Source organism: Leptopilina boulardi, unplaced genomic scaffold, assembly GCF_019393585.1.
Source record: "Leptopilina boulardi isolate dan_hultmark-lab unplaced genomic scaffold, ZJU_Lbou_2.1 LbouV2_327, whole genome shotgun sequence".
Classification (NCBI taxonomy): Eukaryota; Metazoa; Arthropoda; class Insecta; order Hymenoptera; family Figitidae; genus Leptopilina; species Leptopilina boulardi.
In genome coordinates, this window is record NW_026137893.1 from 1,574,973 (window position 1) to 1,597,857 (window position 22,885).

General features: G+C 21.2%; 4 protein-coding genes across 5 annotated transcripts in view; 2 read left to right on the forward strand and 2 right to left on the reverse strand.

Annotated features, from left to right (window-relative positions):
* Positions 1 to 11,221, forward strand: part of LOC127284958 (uncharacterized) — a 29,564-nt gene extending 18,343 nt beyond the window's left edge. The window contains exons 5-7 of the mRNA XM_051310694.1: positions 10,161 to 10,312; positions 10,725 to 11,042; positions 11,118 to 11,221. Coding sequence (XP_051166651.1) covers positions 10,161 to 10,312; positions 10,725 to 11,042; positions 11,118 to 11,144 — 497 coding nt within the window. The 3' untranslated portion in view covers positions 11,145 to 11,221. The remainder of the gene's footprint in view (positions 1 to 10,160; positions 10,313 to 10,724; positions 11,043 to 11,117) is intronic.
* On the reverse strand, positions 490 to 9,863 carry LOC127284945 (protein asteroid). Its single transcript, XM_051310670.1, has 3 exons — positions 9,392 to 9,863; positions 7,126 to 7,888; positions 490 to 1,885 (listed from the first exon to the last, which is right to left on the reverse strand). The coding sequence occupies exons 1-3, from the start codon at positions 9,683 to 9,685 to the stop codon at positions 666 to 668; spliced, it is 2,277 nt and encodes a 758-aa protein (XP_051166627.1). The 5' UTR covers positions 9,686 to 9,863; the 3' UTR covers positions 490 to 665.
* Positions 11,218 to 19,434, reverse strand: LOC127284959 (annexin B9). The gene is made up of 6 exons (XM_051310695.1): positions 18,956 to 19,434; positions 16,206 to 16,587; positions 14,255 to 14,407; positions 13,004 to 13,177; positions 12,642 to 12,823; positions 11,218 to 12,219 (listed from the first exon to the last, which is right to left on the reverse strand). The coding sequence occupies exons 1-6, from the start codon at positions 18,983 to 18,985 to the stop codon at positions 12,160 to 12,162; spliced, it is 981 nt and encodes a 326-aa protein (XP_051166652.1). The 5' UTR covers positions 18,986 to 19,434; the 3' UTR covers positions 11,218 to 12,159.
* Positions 19,435 to 19,866: 432 nt separating this feature from the next.
* LOC127284960 (uncharacterized) overlaps positions 19,867 to 22,885 on the forward strand; it is a 54,634-nt gene continuing 51,615 nt past the window's right edge. For both annotated transcript variants that reach the window (XM_051310697.1, XM_051310696.1), the window contains exons 1-2: positions 19,867 to 20,026; positions 22,230 to 22,312. The gene's annotated coding sequence lies outside the window, so the exon portion shown is untranslated. The remainder of the gene's footprint in view (positions 20,027 to 22,229; positions 22,313 to 22,885) is intronic.

Here is a 22,885-nt window from a genome sequence, read left to right on the forward strand (position 1 = left end):
TCAAATAAATATTTAATCGATTGAAATATTTTTTTATTTGTCTTGATGAAATAATGTATTAAGATTAAATATTGAATTATTTGTATTAAATAATTCAGTTTATTTGAATCAATTACATAAATTTATTGTGTCAAATACTTTTTATTTGTATCAAATAAACGAAATATTTGAGTTAAATAAATGAATGAATAGTTTCAAGTAACTCATTATTTGTATTAAATAAATTCATTTATTTAATTCAATTAATTATTTAATTGAACCAAATACGATTTATTTGGTTCAAATAAATGCGATTCAAATAATTCAAGTTATTTGAATCAAATACATATTTTTTCGATCCAAATAAAAAGTATTTGAACCAATTAAATATTTTTCAAATAATTTGAAGTATTTGAATGAAATAAATTTTTTTTTTAGTGTGAAAAGTCAGGAAATTTTTTTCCTAGCAGTTGTTAGACACCCTGTGAATTAAATTTTCAAAAATTCACATAAACTTTAAAAATATTTTTTTTATTATAAATGCATTAATCAAAATCAAAACAAATATACATTTTGAACAAGTTCATAAAGAATAATGAATAAAAATCAAAAATGTATAAACCGAATATATATATATAAACAGTATTTCTTAAATCAATTGAAAATAAAAGAAAATAACAAAACAGCTAATTGCCTCTCAACATCGAAAATCGATTATTTACATCGTAAAATGAAGTTGAATCTTCAGGTTCAATAATTTGTGTAGTTTCTACACAATTTTTAACTTTATTACGTTTTCTTCGTCGACGCGCACAATTCACTTTATTATCTAAAACATCTTGTTTCAAAAGTCCCTTAATATTTGCTAACAAAAGATTAAAGAGTCTCAATAATGTTGGCGAATTTTGCAATTGATGAAAAACATAAGCGTCAATGTCATTGCGTCCTTTAAAATTTGTATACAAATTATACACCAATGTACCATTAAATAATTCAGAAATTCTCGTTTGCTGATAAGGAAATCCCAATAATGCATTAAGATGTACACTATGTCTAAGACAAATTTGAAATTGTGCAAAAGCATGAACAATTGATATATTAAATTTTTTCACATTCCACAATAAATGTTGATCAATTTCAAAATTATTCAATAAAAATGGCGCAGCCAATAAACAATCGTCAATGTTAATTTGACAGTATGCTTGAAAAATTGTTAAATTTTGATTTAATTGTTCGTGTTGTTGATTTTCACGATTGTAAAAAATTGTTTTTATATGTTGATCATATTTTTGATGAAAATATTGCTCAGAACGATGATAACCAATTTTATTATCAACAACACTAAAAAGCATTGAATAGAGCAATGAATATAAATGACAATTTGTACCCGACGGTTTCTCCTGTTGTGACATCCAAAAAATTATTGTTGCCACATAAAGTTGCCATTCATTGGGTAATGTAGCGAGTGCCATTTCAGGAATACCAAGTGTTTCATCTAAAATTTTCTTACGAATTATTATTGGTAATTTACGTAGATCAAAGAGATTTGGTAATTGACAACCGAGCATATTTTCCTTGGCCTCCAATTTATTGACAATAACATTTTTACCTGAACCACGACAAAGATATGAAAGTAAAACTGGTCCTTGAAGACCTTTTGTCAATAAACTATAGATAACGCTTATGATTTTTGTACTAATTTTTATTGCCGCGGGATATGAGTAATCTTCAATTTGCGGTGGACAAACGTAAAATCTTCTTGTGAATATGTCAATGAAATAGGAAGCATAGCGTCCCATTTGGAATTCTTCGATAAACCAGGGAGGAGCAACTTTTTCAATATTTGGATCGTATCGAAATTCGGGATCGTCTTTTACCATTTCCTCTTCCTCTAAGTCGGTGAGGTCTAAAATAAAAATTAAGTATTTTATATTAATTCCATCAAAAATAATTAGTTCAAATTTAGAATTTTATTATAGAAATAATTATTTTTTTAGACGAATTTTCATTTTTTCAATCAAAATGTGACAAATTTTTTTTTTTTTTAAACAAATTTTTACTTAACTTTTATTTGGAAGAATTTTTATTTCGCAGAATTTTTCTTAACACAATTTTTTTATTTAATTTATTAAGAGGATTTTAATTCAATTGAATTGTAATTTAGCAAAATTCTTATTCAATCGAATTTTAAATAACAGAAATTCCAATTCACCGAATTTATAATTTATACACGAATTTTTGATTAATAAAATTTTTAAAACGTTGAATTTTCATTTGTTCGAAATCACAAATGGCCGATCAATCAATCGACAGAAAGATTTCCGCGCAATTTTTAAAATTTTACAGGCCTCGGATCGATTTTAAGGCCCAAAAAAAGTCGTTTTAGTCGATTTATATTCGAAAAAAATCCAAAAAGTCGATTTTTTTTATTTTAACAAAATTTAATTGGTTAATGAATATTTTTCTTTAAATAACTAATGTTATTAGATATTAAATTCATTTTATTAATTCTGTAATGAGAATAATCTATAAAAATATTATCGAGAAAATTTATTTCCAATGGGTCAAACCTTTATATTTCAACTAAAGTGGTCGCTGACTAATTTTTAAAAATTATAATACTTTGCAGGAATGATTTTGAAGTTATCAAGATCACGAAATGAAAAGAATTTTATTAAAAATTTAAATATTTATTGTAAAATATGAATTTAAAGTATATGAGGTGCTAAAAACTGTCAATTTTTTAGCCATTAGAAAATATGCAAAAAAACATAGAATTTACCATAAAAATAAAAAAAAATTATTGGAATTTACTAAGAATGAATAAATTTATCATTATCAATTGATATAATTATTTAAAGATGTGAAGTAATATATAAAATATGATTTCCAAGTGCACCTGTCAAATAACCTAATTTTGCGATTTTTATTCATTAATTATAAAAAATAGAAAACATTAAATTAAATAAAAACTTACCAAATATGAAGTTCTTGCCATAAACTTTTAGAATTTCTTTGCACTTTTCTTCTTTTCTATTCATAAGTATGAAAAATTTAAAAAATAAAATAGCTACTTTGTCTATTTTCACTATTTTTGAAAGTCAATAACTTTCTTGGAGAAAAATGAAAAAATATGGGGTTTCGAAAATTATTTAAATACACACTACATATACATTCACTGAAAATTTCGCATTGGTCCCGAAGCTATTTTCGAAGATAAAGTAAATTAAAAATTTCGTATTTTTTAGGCTATATGGACATGGATTTTAAATCAATGTGAAGGTGGTTCACTGGTGACGACAAACTTCACATTGATTTAATACCTTTAAAACCCATGTCAATATAGCCTAAAAAATACGAAATTTTTAATCTACTTTATCTTCGAAAATAGCTTCGGGACCAATGCGAAATTTTCAGTGAATGTATATGTAGTGTGTATTTAAATAATTTTCGAAACCCCATATTTTTTCATTTTTCTCCAAGAAAGTTATTGACTTTCAAAAATAGTGAAAATAGACAAAGTAGCTATTTTATTTTTTAAATTTTTCATACTTATGAATAGAAAAGAAGAAAAGTGCAAAGAAATTCTAAAAGTTTATGGCAAGAACTTCATATTTGGTAAGTTTTTATTTAATTTAATGTTTTCTATTTTTTATAATTAATGAATAAAAATCGCAAAATTAGGTTATTTGACAGGTGCACTTGGAAATCATATTTTATATATTACTTCACATCTTTAAATAATTATATCAATTGATAATGATAAATTTATTCATTCTTAGTAAATTCCAATAATTTTTTTTTATTTTTATGGTAAATTCTATGTTTTTTTGCATATTTTCTAATGGCTAAAAAATTGACAGTTTTTAGCACCTCATATACTTTAAATTCATATTTTACAATAAATATTTAAATTTTTAATAAAATTCTTTTCATTTCGTGATCTTGATAACTTCAAAATCATTCCTGCAAAGTATTATAATTTTTAAAAATTAGTCAGCGACCACTTTAGTTGAAATATAATGGTTTGACCCCAATATTTCACAATCAAATTTTAAAAATTTTATTTAAGTAGAACAAATTTCAAAAAAAAATTCTTGTAGTTCCATTTTTATAATTTATTTATAAATATGTATATTATAAACATATATATTTATAAACAAAATAACTGGAGGCAAAAACTTAATCAAATTTTACAGATTTTTTATTAAATTTTTTTTAAATAATAATTTTTCGAAGAATATTATAAAAATCATTAAAAATAATTTGATTTCACGACAGTTATAATTGAAATTATTAAATTTAAAAAAATTTTAGATGGAAATTTTTAGAAATAATTAAATTTTAGAAGCTTTTAAATTGAAATTTTTTTGAAAATAATTAAATTTCAATTGATATTAAATTGAAATTTTGGAAAATAATTGAATTTTAGTTGATTTTAAATTGAAAATTTTGAAAATAATGTAATTTCAATCGAAATTTTAAAAAATAATTTGAATTTTAGTTGATTTTGAATCGAAATTTTTGATAGTAATTGAAAAATTTATTAAAAATTAAACATAAAAATTGAACTTTAAATTTTTTTTCATTGCAAAATGCTTTCAGATAATTAAATTTTCGAAGAATATTATAAAAAATCATTAAAAATAATTAAAATTTTTGCAAATAATTTAATTTCAAGTGATTTTGAATTAAACATTTTTGGTAATTTTATTTGCTAATTTTTTTTAAATTATAAACAATTATTAAATTTCATAAAAATTTTAGTTGAAAAATAGTTTTCAGATAATTGAATTTGTGAAGATTTTCATTAAAATTATTAAAAATAATTAATTTAGTGAAGAATTTTAGTTAAAAATTTGTTAAATAATTGAAATAAAGAAGATCTGAAGAATATTTGCATTGTATCCTAAAAAAACGTATTTTATTTAAATTTTTTTTAAAAAAGTCGCATTTTGTTAAAATAAGTCGAAAAAAGTCGTATTTTTGAAAAAAAAGTCGTTAAAAATCACGATTTTTTTTTGATAATTTCTAATTGGTCAATTTTAAAAATTGCCCCGAAATTTTTCTGTCGATTGTTTGTTCAGCCATTTGTGATTTCGGACAAATGAAAATTCGTTGTCTTAAAAAATTCTATCAATTATAAATTCGTACAAAATTAAAATTTGGTGAATTGGAATTTCTGTTATTTAAAAATTCGAGTCACATAAAATTCAATTGAATGAGAATTCTGTTAAATTGAAATTCTTTTTAATACAAAGTCACGTGAATTAAATGATTGTAAAATTAAAATTCTATTAAACAAAAATTCGTATAAAATAAAAGATTTGTCGAATTTCGATTCGAAAAAATGAAAATTCGTTAAAAAAATAATAATTTCTAATAAAATACTTTTAAATAAAAATTCTAATTAATTATTTTTATGAAAAATTCATGATAATTCATTCTAAAAAAAAATTAAGGAAAATGTAATAATATTAATTTATCTTAATATTTAAAAAAATGTTAGGAAATAATTTGCTTTATGTAGAAGGGTCAATCCATTATATTTCGACTGAAGTCGTCGCTGACTAATTTTTAAAAATTATAATACTTTGCAGGAATGATTTTGAAGTTATCAAGATCACGAAATGAAAAGAATTTTATTAAAATTTTAATTATTTATTGCAAAATATGAATTTAAAGTATATGAGGTGCTGAAAACTGCCAATTTTTTAGCCATTAGAAAATATGCAAAAATACGTAGAATTTACCATAAAAATAAAAATTTTTTTTTGTAATTTACTAAGAATGAATAAATTTATCATTATCAATTGATGTAATTATTTAAATATGTAAAATAATATATAAAATATGATTTTCAAGTTCGCCTGTCAAATAACCTAAATTTGCAAATTTCATCTATAAAATGTGAGAAAGAGAAGTCATTAAATTGAAAAAAACCTTACCAAATATAAAGTAGCTGTGACTAACTTTTAGTTTTTCTTAGCACTTTTTTCATTTTTTCTTCATAAATGTGAAATAAAAAGCAATAAAAATTGGCACTTTGCTTATTTTCACTATTTTCAAATGTAAATAACTTTCTTGGAGAAAACTGAAAAATTACAAAACTTGGGCAATATCTAATTGATCACTAACTACACACACTGGAAAAAAATTCGCTTTGGTCCCGAAGATACTTTTTGAGATAATTAAGTTTAAACTTTTCACAATTTTTATCAGGTTAATACATGTAGTTTTTTAAGAACGAAGTTAGGTTTTATTGGTTAAACAATTTGAACTAACTTCAATTTTATAAAAATCACATGCATTAACCTGATAAAAATTGTGAAAAGTTTAAACTTAATTATCTCAAAAAGTATCTTCGGGACCAAAGCGAATTTTTTTCCAGTGTGTGTAGTTAGTGATCAATTAGATATTGCCCAAGTTTTGTAATTTTTCAGTTTTCTCCAAGAAAGTTATTTACATTTGAAAATAGTGAAAATAAGCAAAGTGCCAATTTTTATTGCTTTTTATTTCACATTTATGAAGAAAAAAGGAAAAAAGTGCTAAGAAAAACTAAAAGTTAGTCACAAGTACTTTATATTTGGTAAGGTTTTTTTCAATTTAATGACTTCTCTTTCTCACATTTTATAGATGAAATTTGCAAATTTAGGTTATTTGACAGGCGAACTTGAAAATCATATTTTATATATTATTTCACATATTTAAATAATTACATCAATTGATAATGATAAATTTATTCATTCTTAGTAAATTACAAAAAAAATTTTTTATTTTTATGGTAAATTCTACGTATTTTTGCATATTTTCTAATGGCTAAAAAATTGGCAGTTTTCAGCACCTCATATACTTTAAATTCATATTTTGCAATAAATAATTAAAATTTTAATAAAATTCTTTTCATTTCGTGATCTTGATAACTTCAAAATCATTCCTGCAAAGTATTATAATTTTTAAAAATTAGTCAGCGACGACTTCAGTCGAAATATAATGGATTGACCCAGAATTGAAAATTTTTTTATATTATTGGAAAGAAATTTGTAGAAGAAAAAATAGAAAAAAATTTCGCAGTTTCAATTAATTAATTAATAATAATAATAAATAATAATAATAATTCATATATGAATAATAATAGTTTCTTACCGCATTCCAATTCCTCGCCGTCTTCTACATCTTCCTCAGGGCGAAAATTTTTAATATCATCATCACTTTTATATTTAAAAGGTTCCTTTTTAAATTTAATCTTCATTTCCGATACAAATTCCATTGGGAAACCAAGGCTAATGAGTATTTGTGGATCTGAGGTCGTATAAACATTGACAATCATCTCAATAATTTCCAAGACTTTTGATCGTGATTCCTGTGGTAGTCGAGCGAGAATTTGTGTGATTGCATTGTGAAATGAATGTTTACTCAACCAAAGTATTGTTGCTTCAATTCGTCGTTGTTGTTGATTGTAGCGCATTTTTGTTGCTTTTGCAAGACGCAAATGAAGGAAAAATTCTTTAAATGTTCGACAATTAACATAATCATTGCCAAGCAATGTCGAGGCAAGTGGAAGATGTAAAGAATCAAGACCCGGAAATTGTTTCAAGAGACTTTCAACTCTATAGATTTTACAACGTTTCACGTAACCAATTCCCGGTCGATTTTGTACCATGAATGGATCAAGAGTATTAATTGGAATGTACATTACATTGTAAATATAAAAATCAGAATCGAGACTTAAAACTGGACAATTTAAAATTCGTGCCACTGACGCAATTTCATCGTCGGCTTCAAAAAGTGTTTGCACATAATTTATACCCTTTTTTGATAATATTTCCTTAAAAACTTCCTTCATGAGAAGGGGGAAAAATTTGTAACTTCTTTGCGTTGTTGGATTGTAACCAAAAGCAGATCCTACCTGAAAATATAATTTTTCAGTTTATTAATATCTATATTAAACCGACTTAAAATTTTTTTTTAGCTTCTTTTAATTAAGGAGTAAATTAATTATTATGTAATTATTATGAGAGATTGTTGCTTTAGAAAAAGTTAATTGGTTTAAATTTACAAAATAATAATTAATTTTTTCAATATATTAATTTCATAATTAACTTGTCAAGAATTTTATTAGAAATTCTAACATTTAAAAAAAAATAATATTTTGTATGCACAAATATATTTATAACAATGACTTATATAAATTTTTAAATTTGTCAAAACTGTCCAACTCTTATTTTTTATTTACTGTTTTGAATAGAAAAACGTAAATTTCATGAAAAAATTTCGACTTTTTAAAAAATTATGGCACAGTTTACAAAATTTTGACTCAATATTGACTAGTTTAAAAAAAATTAAATTTCAATCGCATTATTTAAAAAAAAAAAAACATTTATAGATAATCGACATCTAATTAAAACGTTAAAAAAATTGAAAACACTTTTCTAAACAATTAAATTAAACAAATTTTCAAAATAGTTGTTGAAAGAAAAATAAAAATTATTATTATTGAAAGTAAAAATTTTCCAAAAATTTAAAGTATTTGAAAAATAATAATAATAATAATAATATCTTACAATAATATAGTTTTTATTGTATCGAATTTTTACATTTGACTAAATTTTCTTTTAAAAGATTTTTTCATTCAACTGAAATGTTAAAAAGGTGAAAAATTGGATAAATTAAAATTTGGATAATTTTAAACTTAAATCAATTAAAATTTAAATCAGTTAAAATTTGGGGTAAATTTCAATTCGATTAATTTAAAACTTAAATCAATTAAAATTTGAACCAATTTAAATTCGGATAATTTAAAAATTAAATCAATTAAAATTTGAACCAATTTAAATTCGGATAATTTAATAAAAATTAAATTAATTAAAATTTAAATAAATTGAAATTCGGATAATTTAAAAATTAAATCAATTAAAATTCGGATAATTTTAAACTTAAATCATTTAAAATTTGGACAATTTAATATTTAAATATAAAAATAATCTTAATTAATCTTTAGATAAATTGAAATTTCATTAATTTTTAAGTTACAATTAATTAATAAATTTATTTTTTGACTAATAGAAATTAGAAATAATTAAAAATTTGAATTTAATAATTTAGATTGATTACAATTTTAATCAATTAAATACTTCAACTAATTTAAATTTCGATTTATTAAATATTTGGCCTAAATAATTTTTAAATGAAAAACTTTAATAAATTCAATTTTTTTTTTTTTTTGAAATATGACATCAACAAATTAATCGAATCATAAAAAAAGATAAAAAATGTAAACAAAATTATAAAAGTAGACAATAATCATGTGACAAAATTTTAGCTGAAAAAAGTTTGTTTTTTTTTTATTTTATTTTTACTGCATTATTATTATTTTATTATTATTTTTAACATTAAATTATATTTATTTTACCTTATCCCGAATTCTTTTGCGAACAGTTTTAATTTTCTTTTCCTCGCAACCGCCATCGAAAATAACTAATGGGGTTATGTTGCATTTTGCGAGACTGTCGAAAAATTCACAAATTGTTCGTGCATATTTATCATAATCACCTCCAAATGAACAATTGCATTTTGCATGTTGAATATATAATTGTGAAGCAAGTGCATTGCCATCAATTACTAAATACGTATTATGAAGTTCAAATGGTTTTAAATGCCAATCAGAACGTTGTGCCATATATGTTGCCAATCCACGAATACCCATTTTTCACGGAATTTTTTTAATTATTATTAATAGTAAATTTACACAATTCTTAAATTTTTAGAGATTTCACTCAAATTTTTCATGTAAAATCACATTGTAAATTACACTATGTTTTACTCACGCATTTTTCTTATGTTTTGAACATGTGTTTATTTACTATTTGTCTTGACAGTGTTGCCAGAGAGTTCAAGAAAATTGCAACGTCGCTTGAAATACTAGTTTGACATTCAAAATTAATTCAAATAAAAAATAATTTATATTAGTGTATTTATTAATATAAAATAACACTTTGTGTATGAGTTACTAAAATAAATTTTTAAAACCTTGCTTTACAAAAACCAAAATTCATTTTAAAGTTCGCGCCAAATTTTTTTCTTTCGATACTTTTGTGAGGGAGTTTTGAAAATACAAACTTACAAACATAAAAAAAAACAATAAAATTGAAATATAAAAGAAAAATAAAATTTTTTTTCAGATATAATTCAGGGATACAGGAATCGATATAAAAATTTATCATTAAATAATGAATGTATTTTGAAAAGTATCGCCGTTTTCTCTCCACAGACAGTTACTGAATTATATGACACTATCGAAAATATAGTAAAACTTGTCAAGAAAAATCCAGAGGTAATTTTAATATTAATTAAAAAATCGAATTTAATTTTTAATTATTTATAATTATATTATATGAGATTTTATTTAATTTTAATTACGATATTTTTCATCCATTCTCTGATAAGAAAAAAATTTCTCTAATTTATATAAATTCGATGTTTCTAAAAATTCAAAATGGCGCCTCCAAAATGGCCACTAAAATAAGAAAAATTCAAAATAAGTCAAATTTAAAAAAAAACGACTTCTCAGGGGTTTTCGGGGTCGCTGATTACGAATTTGGCATTAGATTTCAAAAATTCAAAAGTGGGAGACGATTAATAAAAATAAAAAAATGATCGAATTTACTGAAAATTATTAATTATATTAAAAATTTCATATTTTAATTTAAAAATTAAGTGTTAAAATTAAATTTTTTTCATCTAAGGTTCGCCTTCTGATTGTGGACAGTTTATCTCATTTAATTCAATTTCAAACTGACAGTTGGAAACGAACGCAATCCTATTTTTATATATTAAAATTATTAAGAGAATTGTCACTTTCAAATATTGTGATAATAGTCACAAACGAAATGAAAAATCAATTACACAATGAGATAAAAAATTTTCAACTTGTCAGTTCTGGTGGTGAAGTGACGGCCAATCGAATGCATCGACGATTAATGTTGGCTTCAATAAAACAAAATCAATTTGCAGCGAAAATTATAAAATCTTCATTAAGGCGAATAACTTCAATGACATTTCAGGTAATTTTTTTTTTTTTTTTATCTTTCAACAAAATGTAAAAATAAAATAAAATTTGTTTTATTTTTCATTTTTAGATCACATCAGATGGAATAGAAGATTAACTTAGAATATAAAATACAAAAAAAAAATGAAATGTTTTCGTGAAAAAAGGGAAATAAATAATATTGGAGAAAATTAATGTTAATTTCTTTATTTTTGCATTTAAAATTTTCAACACTGACGCGTGAACATTGCTTTGTATGGAGTTTCAAATGAGAAACAACCAATTGTCAATAAATAATATAATTTTTTTTTTTTCTGTAGAAAATAGAGACGTATAATCTTGAAACAGTGACAATAGCAAAATTGCATAAAAAAATATGAATATATATATATATATAATATATAATGTATTATATTTATATACAAATATATGTGTATAAGGCAACATTAGAAAAAAAAATTGAAGCCTCTTTTTTTTATCTTATAGCAAAAGACAATTTCTTTTTTTTTGTTTTTCAAGCACCAGATTTTCCAATAGTAACAATTTTATATATATAAATATAATATATGACAATGCCTCATCAAATAACAATGATTTGTCAATAAGAAAAAAAATTAATAATTTGTCAATAATTAAACTTCTATAAAGAACAAAATAATTCTTTTAACATTTTTTTTTTACAATTTGCTCGAATAAAGAAACATCTTTTCTAATTAAATAAAAAATAATAATTTGAAAATAACTAAGACAAAAATCTGTTTCTACTTGATTGACTAAAAAAAAAATAGAGGATAAATAGCCAAATTTTGATTTCATTATTAAACTGTTACCTTAAAAAAATGAAAAAAAAATAAATGCCTTGTCTTTTACCCTCTCACACACAAAAAAAAAGAACAAAAATTTACAGATATGTATTAAATTAAATTTTTCGTTGATTCTGGTCGCTTACTCGTTCAACTTTTCAAAATTATTCAAGTTGATTAATTAAAAGCATTGAAGCTTTTCAAAAAAATTTGTGTATAAATGTCATAAGACGATAAGAGATTCATTTGATTTTTTTTAGGCAGTGCACCAACAAAGCGAGCGACACGTAGAAAAATTGTAAAAATTTGTTTTCTTCTTTTTTCGACATCTTATGGTGAATCTTTTACGAGACTGAGAAGAGCTCTCCTGTAATCACCCGATGTATCACCCTAAAAGAAGAAGAAAAAAAAAATTTGTTCATTATAATTTCGGGAAAAATAAAATATTTTTTATATAATTAAAAAGGTAACTTATTATATTTATAAATTTAAATTCCAGTTTTTTTACACCAAAGTTCAATTTAAAAAAAATTTATAGTAATTTCTGCATTTCTAATCTAGTAAGTAAATAAATTAAATAACAAAAGAATAAAAAAAAAAAAATTATAACATAATGAATAATTAAAAACAAAAATTAACTAAAATAAAAAAAAAATGAAAAAATAAACATTTTTTTATTTATTTTTAAAATTTATTTTAATTTTTTTATTATATATATACTTATTAATAATATATTATTATTTTATTTATTAATTAATTAAAAATAGAAAAAATAAATATAAAGTAAATAAAATGAATAAAATAAAACTCACGGTAATGTAGGACTCCAAATCTTTTCCATAAACGGTGTTAAACGCCTTTTTAATATCACCAAGATCAATTTCACTTCGAGAAACAATAATTCGAATTAAAGTACGATCCTTGGTTCCAAGACCGTGCATACTTGCATAAAGTCTTTCAGCGAAGAAAGCAATTTTACTCTTGACGCATTTCACTGTAAACGAAAAAGAAAATAGACTATTAAAAAAAAAATTTAATAATAATTTGCAACCTTTTAATATTTTAGAATTAAAAAAAATTTACCACATATAAAATATTTTTAAAATATTTTTTTTTTTTTATTAAAATTTACATTATTATTTTAATTTATAAACAATTTTTTTTTATTGCTTACCAATTCCAAGAAGACCTTTCTCAATAGAGCCGGAGAATTCTTTACTGATTGCTACCGTGATATCATGTCCAGCGAGTTTGTCATATTCCAAAAATGTTTGACGTAGTTGTTGATAGCTACGTGTCACCAAAATTTGATTGAATTTCGATTCATCGGTACCCCATTGTTTTTCTCCTGAAAAACGAAAGAGAAATTGTTTTATGTTTTTTTTTTTCTTGTACAAAATTTTTATTATAATTTTCCCTGATTTCCAGACAATATTTTGGTTTTTTCTCCTAACATTTTCGAATTTTGTTTTTTTTATAAAATGATTCTATTTTAAAAAATAGTGACATATGAAAATTCGATCTGAATGAAATCTGAATTATTTCTATTAAATCCATATTCAATTATGTTATTTATAAAATCATTTCAAAAAAAAAATTCAATAAACTTCTTCAATAATTTAATTATTTAAGCAATTACCAAATTAAAATTATTGCTTTTAATACATTAATTTCATTTAAAAAAGTTATTTTTGAAATTTTTAGTTTAAAATCTTTTAAATAGAGAAAAAGTCAAAACTTTTAATTACAACTCATTCAATATTGATTTATTTCGATATAATTTATTTATTTATAAAAAAAAATTAACTAAAATTCTGGAAATTTTATAATTTTCAAAAAATTCTCCAATAATTTAATTATTTAGGCAATTATCAAATTAAAATTATAAAATTTTCATACTTTTAAATATTTTTCAAATTTTCAATTGAAAATCTTTTAAAATTTAATCATTAACAAAAAATTTAACTTATAAACTTGGAAAATTTAATAAATAAAAAAATTTTAATGAAAATTCTTTAAAATTTCAATTATTTGCAAATATTTTTAATTAAAAATTCTCTAAAACTCAATTATTGTTAAAAATTTGTAAAAAAAAAAAAAAAAAAAAATCTTAAGCAATTCAAATTTACAACAAATTCCAATTTCATTATTCAAAAAAATTTTAAATCAAAAATTTTCTAAAATTTAATTATTGTCTGAAATTTGTATAATAAAAATTCAGGAATATGAATGTACAAAAAATTCCAATTTAAAATTGTCTGAAATTCAATTATTTTTAAAAATGTAACATGTTAATCTTTGAAAATGCACATTTAATTTTTTTGATTTGAATTTCGTTGGGAAAAATGACTAAGTTTCAGTTTTCAGTTAGCGTGGTAACCCTGACAAATTTTTTAAAATTCAAGGTAATTTTTCTTTCACTTACCGGCATCAAAGAGAGCTTGTGCATCTTCAACGGCTTGATTGTGATCAACGGTTTGATTTTCATCACGATTTGCTTGACACAATGAAACCAAGAGACGTTTAAAATGTCCAGAAGTATCGCCTTTCAAGTCATGTTCCAAAGTTCTTCCGTAAACTGTAAAAATAAAAATTTTTAAACTCCTTTAAAATAATGTTGAAAAAATTTTTTGTTCTTGTAAATTCAATATTTGAATAAAATGAAAAAAAACAGTTTATATATAATAAAATAAGTAAAAAAACAGTAAAATATTGAAAAAAATTATTAAAAAAAAGTAGAATAAATGAAAGAAAACACAAATAAAATAAAAATTAGTAATATAAAAAATACAAAAGTAGATAAATAATATAAAAAATCTTGTTTTTAATTAAATTATAAATAAAACAAAAAGGATTGAACAAAATGAAAAAAATTGTATGTTTTAAATTTTAATATATAATAGAAAAAGTATTGCAAAAAAAAAAAGAAACAATTTTAAAAATGTTACAGAATAACCAAATAATACGAGAAAAATAGTAAAAAATGATAAAATTTATAAAACAAGTAAAAAATGATACAAAGTAAAATTGTTGAAACAACTTAGTGATTGTAATGAAAAATAATTTAAAAAAAAAGGAAAAAATATCATTAACTGATTAAATCATTTTCAAACCAAGAAGAAAAACCTACAAAATAAGAATAATTAATTTATAATTATTTTTAATTTAAAACAGAATCAGAAGAATTTTAAAAACAAATAAAATATATAAAAAAAATAACTCGAGTGAAATTGAACAAAATCAATGAATGTATTTTTAAAATGCTAACAGGTATACAGCATCACGTATCATCAATAATTGACTATCTCGTAAAAGTGATGACATCATATTTGCTAGCATTCTTATAAATATAGATGCCTACTCACTGTCCTTCTTTTCATATGTACGTTTAATGACTTCAGTGCAGTTCTTGTTTCTTTTAAAGAAAGAGGAATTACACTGACTCATTTACTAGAAATCGCTTCAAAAAAAAAATAAAAAAAGAAAATCTATGATTTACATTACTTGGAATTCATGACACAAAAATTATACTTTTTTGAAAATTATTAAAAAACTATTTTAAATATATTTTTTTAAAAATCATTTTGTACTATTCTATTCTCCATTTTTATTTATTAAATTTTTATTCAAATTTTATTTATTAATTTAATTTAATATTAACTTTATATAGCAAAATCCAATTAAGTTTAAAAAAAAAAAATCTTTAAAAATAGTTTTAGAAAATAATCGAAACACAATAATATATTTGATTTCAAGATGAAAGTTACAGACGTTGAAGGACAAACAAAGTAGGCTTTTCGTTTACTCTTCGAGTTTCGAAATATCAAAAATTTCAAAAGAAAAAATAGCATTCAATAAACTAATTTAATTACACTAGGAATTAAAAAATTAATATTAAAAAGTTATTTCTCTAAAAATCGATATTTAAAAATAATAAATGAAATCAATTTCAAAATAATATTCCTAATGAAAACTAATTTACAAATTAATTTTAAATTTTATTTTAATTGTGTCTTTTTATTAGTATAATTATTTATTCATAAGTATAAATCATTTATATTTTTTTTATCTTTGAATTGAATTTATTTTTATGTATTATTAATGATAAATCAAAAAGGAAAGAATCAAATAATAAAGTAAAATATAAAGTATTTTAAAATTAAAAATAATTTACCAGTAAAATAACTAATAAATAATTATTCCAAATTTTTCAATTAACCAATTTAAAAAATATTTTTATATCAATTATATAAAATTGTTTGATTTTTTTTCCAAATGCTTAAAAAATTTGCAAAATTTTTAAAAATTATTGGGTTAAAAAAAATGGGAAATAAATAAATTTAAAATTAAAGAAGAGAGAGAAAAAAAAATCTTACGATTTTCGTAGAATGTAGCAATGGTGCGAATTCCATAATTACTGAGGGTGCAGAGAATTTCAACAATTGCTTCCTCATCGGTACCAAGTCCAGCGACAGCATCGTGCAATTCTTGTGCATAATAATGTGGCAATGGCGTCATAAGGGCGACAATCACACTCTCCAATTTGCCGCTGAGAGCACTTTTCAATTCGGATATCAAATCTTTGCCGTTGAGAGTTTTGAATGCCTCGGCAATCTCAAGACGTTGAACGATACCACGATGGGTCAAAACATCGATGATGGCCTTTTCGTCAGTGTGAAAAGCTTTCATTGCCTTTCTCAATGTTTCTGCATCAGCATTTGCATTGAATGGCTCGGCGGGATAAACCGTTGGGGTGCACTGTAATTTTTTATTTAATTATTTTTATTTCTCTTTTCCTTCTATTCTATTTAAATCATAATTTGGGGAAAATGGTTGAAATTGAATTAGTAAAAAAATTCAATTTTAAAAATTATTGAATAAGACAAAATTAATGAATTTTAAAAATTACTTTAATAACAAATTACATAATAATTGAATTTTACAATTATTGAAAATTAAAAATTATGTGATTGAAGTTTTCAACTTGCAAATGAATAAAACCATTTTTTGGGTCTAAAATTTTTAAAAATTACTACTGCAATGAAAAAGTAATAAATTTATTCAATATTTATTAAATTATTTATTTATTTTTTTAATATAAAAACTAATAAAATTTGAACTTAAAAAACTACAAAACAAATTTTTTGTTCATATGAACGTTCAGAACAAACAGAACATAAAAAATTGAATTTTATTTTTAATAAATTAAGAGTTTTACATAATTTAAAAATAATTTTATTTTGTTGATTTTGAACAAAATGAAAATCTTTTTAGAAATATTATTGCAAAAACAAATTTTCGGACTGATTTTAAGAAATAAATGCAAATTAACAAAAAAAGTAAGTTATAGTACCTACTAAATTTTTTTTTTTAAATATTGTTTGATAAAATTAGTAGTACAAATTTTGCTTTTTCAAAATTCTGACTGAACAATTTTACAAATACCTATATATTATTGGTGGCATTTTTATAATAATGTAAAATTTTTGAAAATTTGCTTTTGTTTAAAAAAATCAATTTAAAAAAATTATATTAAATTTAATCAAATTTTCAATTAAAATTTCATAATTAAATTTAAATCAGTTCTTGTTTTTTTATTTATTTTTTTTTAAATACATTTTTAACGCTAAATCGAATTTTACAAATACCTATATATTATTGGAGGCATTTTTATAATAATGTAAAATTTTTGAAAATTCGCTTTTGTTTAAAAAAATCAATTTAAAAAAATTATATTAAATTTATTAAAATTTCAATTAAAATTTCATAATTAAATTTAAATCAGTTCTTGTTTTTTTATTTTTTTTTTAAATACATTTTTAACGCTAAATCGAATTTTACAAATACCTATATATTATTGGAGGCATTTTTATAATAATGTAAAATTTCATAATTAAATTTAAATGAGTTCTTGATGTTTTAATTTTTTTTTAAAATACATTTTTAACGCTAAATCGAATAAAAAATTTAGAATAATTAATTGCAGGTTTTAATTTAAAAAAAAAATAATTAACTATTTAAAAAAAAATATAAAATCAGAAATTTTTTTGCAATTTAATGGCAAATTATAAAAGAAAATTAAATAATAATTTGGTTAAATAAACAGTGCAGTAAACCCATTTGCCTTGAATAAGTAAATAAACCTATCATTGAAATCCTGTTCTTGGCAAAAATTGCATAATTTGCACTTGAAAAATGTTACACGATTCGTCCTTGAAAATCCAGTTTCTATAGTAGTACAATTTCATCTTTTAGAAAAGAAAAAAATTATCCAAAAATTACTTTTTTTTGTTCAGTTTAGTAATAACTTATTTACTGCATATAATTAACATTTATTAAATTAATATAATTACTATACAAATACTGCGGATGTTATTAAAAAAAAAAATGCAAAACTTTTAAAATAGTACAAAAAAACATAATTGTAAAAATATTTTTTTAAATTTAATTCTTAAATGCGCTATTTTAATTAATTTTTGTTTAACAAAATTTTATATTGAAAATTTCAAAAAACAACTTTCTCAGTTGATTTAATGGATTTTTATGGGTTCGTAAAAAAGTTTTTGAACTAATAAAAGTTCATTTAAAACTTTTTACAATCTCACAGAAACAAAAATAGCTATTTCAATTTTCGCTTGAAGCTGAAATAAAAATAAAACTACTTTTTCAAAATTAAAATTATTTTCTATTATTATTTTACATATTTTTTTGCTTTTAGTGAAAAAATATTTTAATGTAGAAATTTTGCAAAAAAAAAAAAAAAAAAAAATCCAAAAGCAGCATCAATTTTATATAAATTAAAAAATATTTTCAAAATTTTCGCACTATTTTTATAGGTTAGAAAACCCGAAAATAATATAGAATTTCGCCTTTTTAATTTAAAGGAAGGAAATCATTATTTTTCAATTATCAAACAAATTTATATTCTCCTGCTAATAAATGACATCATTCTTCAAATATAAAACATTGTAATGCAATAAAAAAAGGAGAAAAAAAATAGTGAAATCATTTTTCTAACCTAAATTATCCAAAGAATTAAACTCGTGATAAATAACATAACATTTTTTTCTTTACTTTTTGATAATGTAAGATAAAATTTGTTGAAATTTTTTTTTTTGAATCTTACCTTGAATGGATAGTATTGTTGTTGTGACATTTTGATTTCTTGATTTTTGTTATTCTCGTTTGACAACACTGAAGAATAAGATGAAAGCACACAATTTGTTCGGAAATTGGAAAAGTGAAATTTTTTCTTACAATAGAAAAGAAAAGAAAGGTGAGTTATTAAGTTTTCTTTTCGTGAATTAAAAAACAAAATCGATCGTTGTATACAACTTAACACTACGACGACTAGTCACGCAATGCTAAAAAAACCTAAGACGACGCTGCGGTGACGCCCACTACGTTTCTCACACTTGAAATCTATCTCAAGTAATCGGACTATTTATAAGAAAAAGACGACATAATGTGCTTCTAATTACCTGATGAAATTTTGCCCCAGGGTTCATTGAACCTATTTACGATATCAATAACTTAATTGTAGAAAAGAATTTGCTTTTGAAATTTTTTAATTCAAAAAAAGTTTTGATAAACGTCAAAAAAAAAAAATTTACGAAACTGTCAAAATAACCGGTTCAGGGCCGTCATTATGTCCAAAAACCGGCTAATTGAATTTTTATCAGAAAAAGAAAAATATTTTAATTTAGTGGTAAAAAAATTATTAAATTTACTTTGTTTGAATACAATATTATTATTCATGTACACAAATAAAATAAATTGTTCGAGTATTTGAAGAAGACAAAAAAAAAGAGGGATTATTTGAATTTTTTGTGGCATTGTTACGTTACTGACAAAATTAATTTGAAAAAATATAAACAATTAATACACACCTGTTTTTAACAATTTGAATTACTTTATAATAAATATTAATAAATGTTGCGCGCACAGTTAAATTGAAAAATATAGAAATAAAATACGAAAAATATGAACAAAGGTAAGTGCTAAAAAAATTTTTCAGACACAGGGAGACGAAATTTTTAGTTACCTCATTAATTAGAGTTTTAACAATTGAAAGGGTAAAATGATGAAAAACATAACATTTTGCCCTTGCTTACATTTATAAGTTTAATATCATTTTTAATTTTGTTAATTAATTCCTCATAATAAGACTGAAATTGCTGTGAATTATGGAAAATAGGTATATAGCAGAATAAATTTCATTAAAAATTTGCGTATTGACACAATTATTTTGAGGTTATGTTTTAAATTTATTTATATTATTTTTCATTATAAATTGATTTAAAATTAATTTTATATTGTTTTAAATAATTTTTCCAAAAAAATATATTTTAATTATATTTCATTGTTCTTCATTATTGCATTTTTTAATCAATTATTAATAATTTTCTTTTAATCATGTGTGTGAGATTTGTCGATGTCAATAAAATTCCGCGTAAAAATTGTTAAAAACAGATAATCTCAGATTATTACCTAAGAACGAGATTATTTTATTATTTATTTATAATTCAAAATATTTTTTAAATTCCATATGGATGCAAACATATGTTATAATTACTTATAAATAAAAATTTATATTATGGATTATTTTTAAATATATTTAAGTTACAATATCTGATAAATATAATAATTGTTTTTATAATTCAATTATAAAAAAAATTCCTTTAAATACAAAACGAATTTTTTTAACATCAGGAAAAAATTAATCGAGGAATTTGTTGAAAAAAATGTTGTTATTAATAAATAATAATAATAATAATTATTAGTAAATAAAAATACAAAATCAATTTTTTTCTAATAAAATTAATTGAAAATTTGTTATTCTGTATAAAAAGATTTATATAAAAAAATTTATTATTAACAAACTTAAATTAAAAATATTTTAATTATGAAATCTAAATTGATTAAAAAAATGAATTATATTATTTTAAATTTGTAAATATTTAATTATATGTAATTTTTTTTTAATTTTTATACATCTTTGTTTAAAAAAATTTTTTTTAATGATAATTAAAAAAACACATATAGATATTCTTTTTTAATTACAGATTATTAAATAAATTTAAAAAAAAATAAATTTAAGTATAAAATATTTATTTTTAATTATTTTTAAAACATTATTCTCATTTGAAAATTTAATTTCATGTTATACATTAAGTTACGATAAAAATCATGAATTAATAATACATTTGTGTTAAAGGAATATTAATTTAGTGTCATTAAAACAAACTATATTTGTATTGGTGTTAACAATTGAATGTTTAATTTTTATCTTCTTTTTGGATTTTCAGAGTTCAATTTTTCAAATTGTTTAATGCAAATTCAATTTCATTCAAAATTTAATCAAAGTGCACAAATATAATAAAAACTAATATAATAAGATATATAATTATAATAAAAATAATAATGAAATTTTTTTTTCGACAAAAAAGCTTTTAGAGAAATTTTTAATTTTACAGAAATATTGAAAATAAAAAATAATTGCAGAAAAAGAAACAGAGGGTATTACATCAAGTTTAAAAATTAATATAAACAAAAATTGGACACAAACTTAGAAAAAAAAATGAATAAATGGATGGAAATAAAAAGTGGAAAGAAAGTTGAAAAAAATGGAAATAAAAGTCGAATTAAATCTACAAAATATTTATCTGTTTGAAAATTGGAAAATAGAATTACAATTGATTACAATTACTGGAGATTAGAAAAATATCGATTGACAATGTCTTTTTTTCGAAAATATGAAAAAAAAATTCTGCCATTAATATGACAAATTGAAAATGTACAATTTCTCAAACATAACGTTGAAAAAGAACATTAATCAATGATTGAGAAACGATTAAATTATTGAGATGCTACTGTCATTAATTAATTGTGCGAAGAATTATTTATGATATATAATTTTTAAACTTTAATACAATCTTACGACGATAAATTGAAATATTTAAAATTATTCATCTGGATCTTAAATTAATGATCAAAATTTCCAGAAGAGAATAATTTCGAAAAGAAGAAATCTTTTGAACATTAACAAAATAAAAGACAAGAAGAAAGTTTATTACGAATTATCCCATGAAATTGGATTTGTTTATTATATGAGAGAATTAAATTGAAAATCAATTTTTTTCAACGAATAAATAATGTATTTTTTTAAAAATATTATATTTACATATATTTGTTACTTTTGTATTTAAAAAAACAGTAATAAATATTTTTACAACAACGATTCTTTTTTTTATCTTAGTTTTTATTTTTATATTAATGTATTTTTTGAAACTTGAAATATTTATTTTGAATTTGCATTTTTCATTTAAAAATTGAATTCATGTAGAAGCAAGTATCTTTGAATTAAATATTGAATTTGTTTTTTTTTTGTTTCTTTTTAGTTTGATGGTCTTGTTTACAATACGACAAAGAAACTGAGGATTTCGGAGAAATAACGATTTTTAAACTTTGAAAGTGAAAGAAGGTAATTTTCATTTTAAGAGAAATAGATAAATTATAATTTAAAAAAAAATAAATTTCATTGAACTAGAAAAACATTTTACAATTGAAAAAAAATTATTAGAAAATAATAAAAGGTGATTAATTCAGTTTTTAATCATATTCCACTCAAAATTAAATAAAGGAATACGAAAGTTCAATAAGTATTTCCATTCATGACATGATCGTTAAAACTAATTTTCCATTAATGTTGCATAATATGAATATTAAAATTTCTTTATCTTTTTTGTACTCTACAAAAAAGAAATTCATGATTATTTTCGATTTTTTTTTCAAGACATTTTCGAGATATATAACATTTTTAAAAAAATTCAAATTTTGAATGCTCATATTTTTTTTAAAATACGCATCAACGTTAATTACGTTTTTTTTTTTTGAAATTTTTGTAATTTAATTAATTCCTTAATAGAAATAATTCTATTAGAAAATTATTAAGAATATTTATCTCGAATATTTCAGAATCGAACTAAAACAAATTTTCAAAATTTTAATTCACTAGCACAAATTTCTATAATAAATTCTTAAAGTTTTGTTTAAA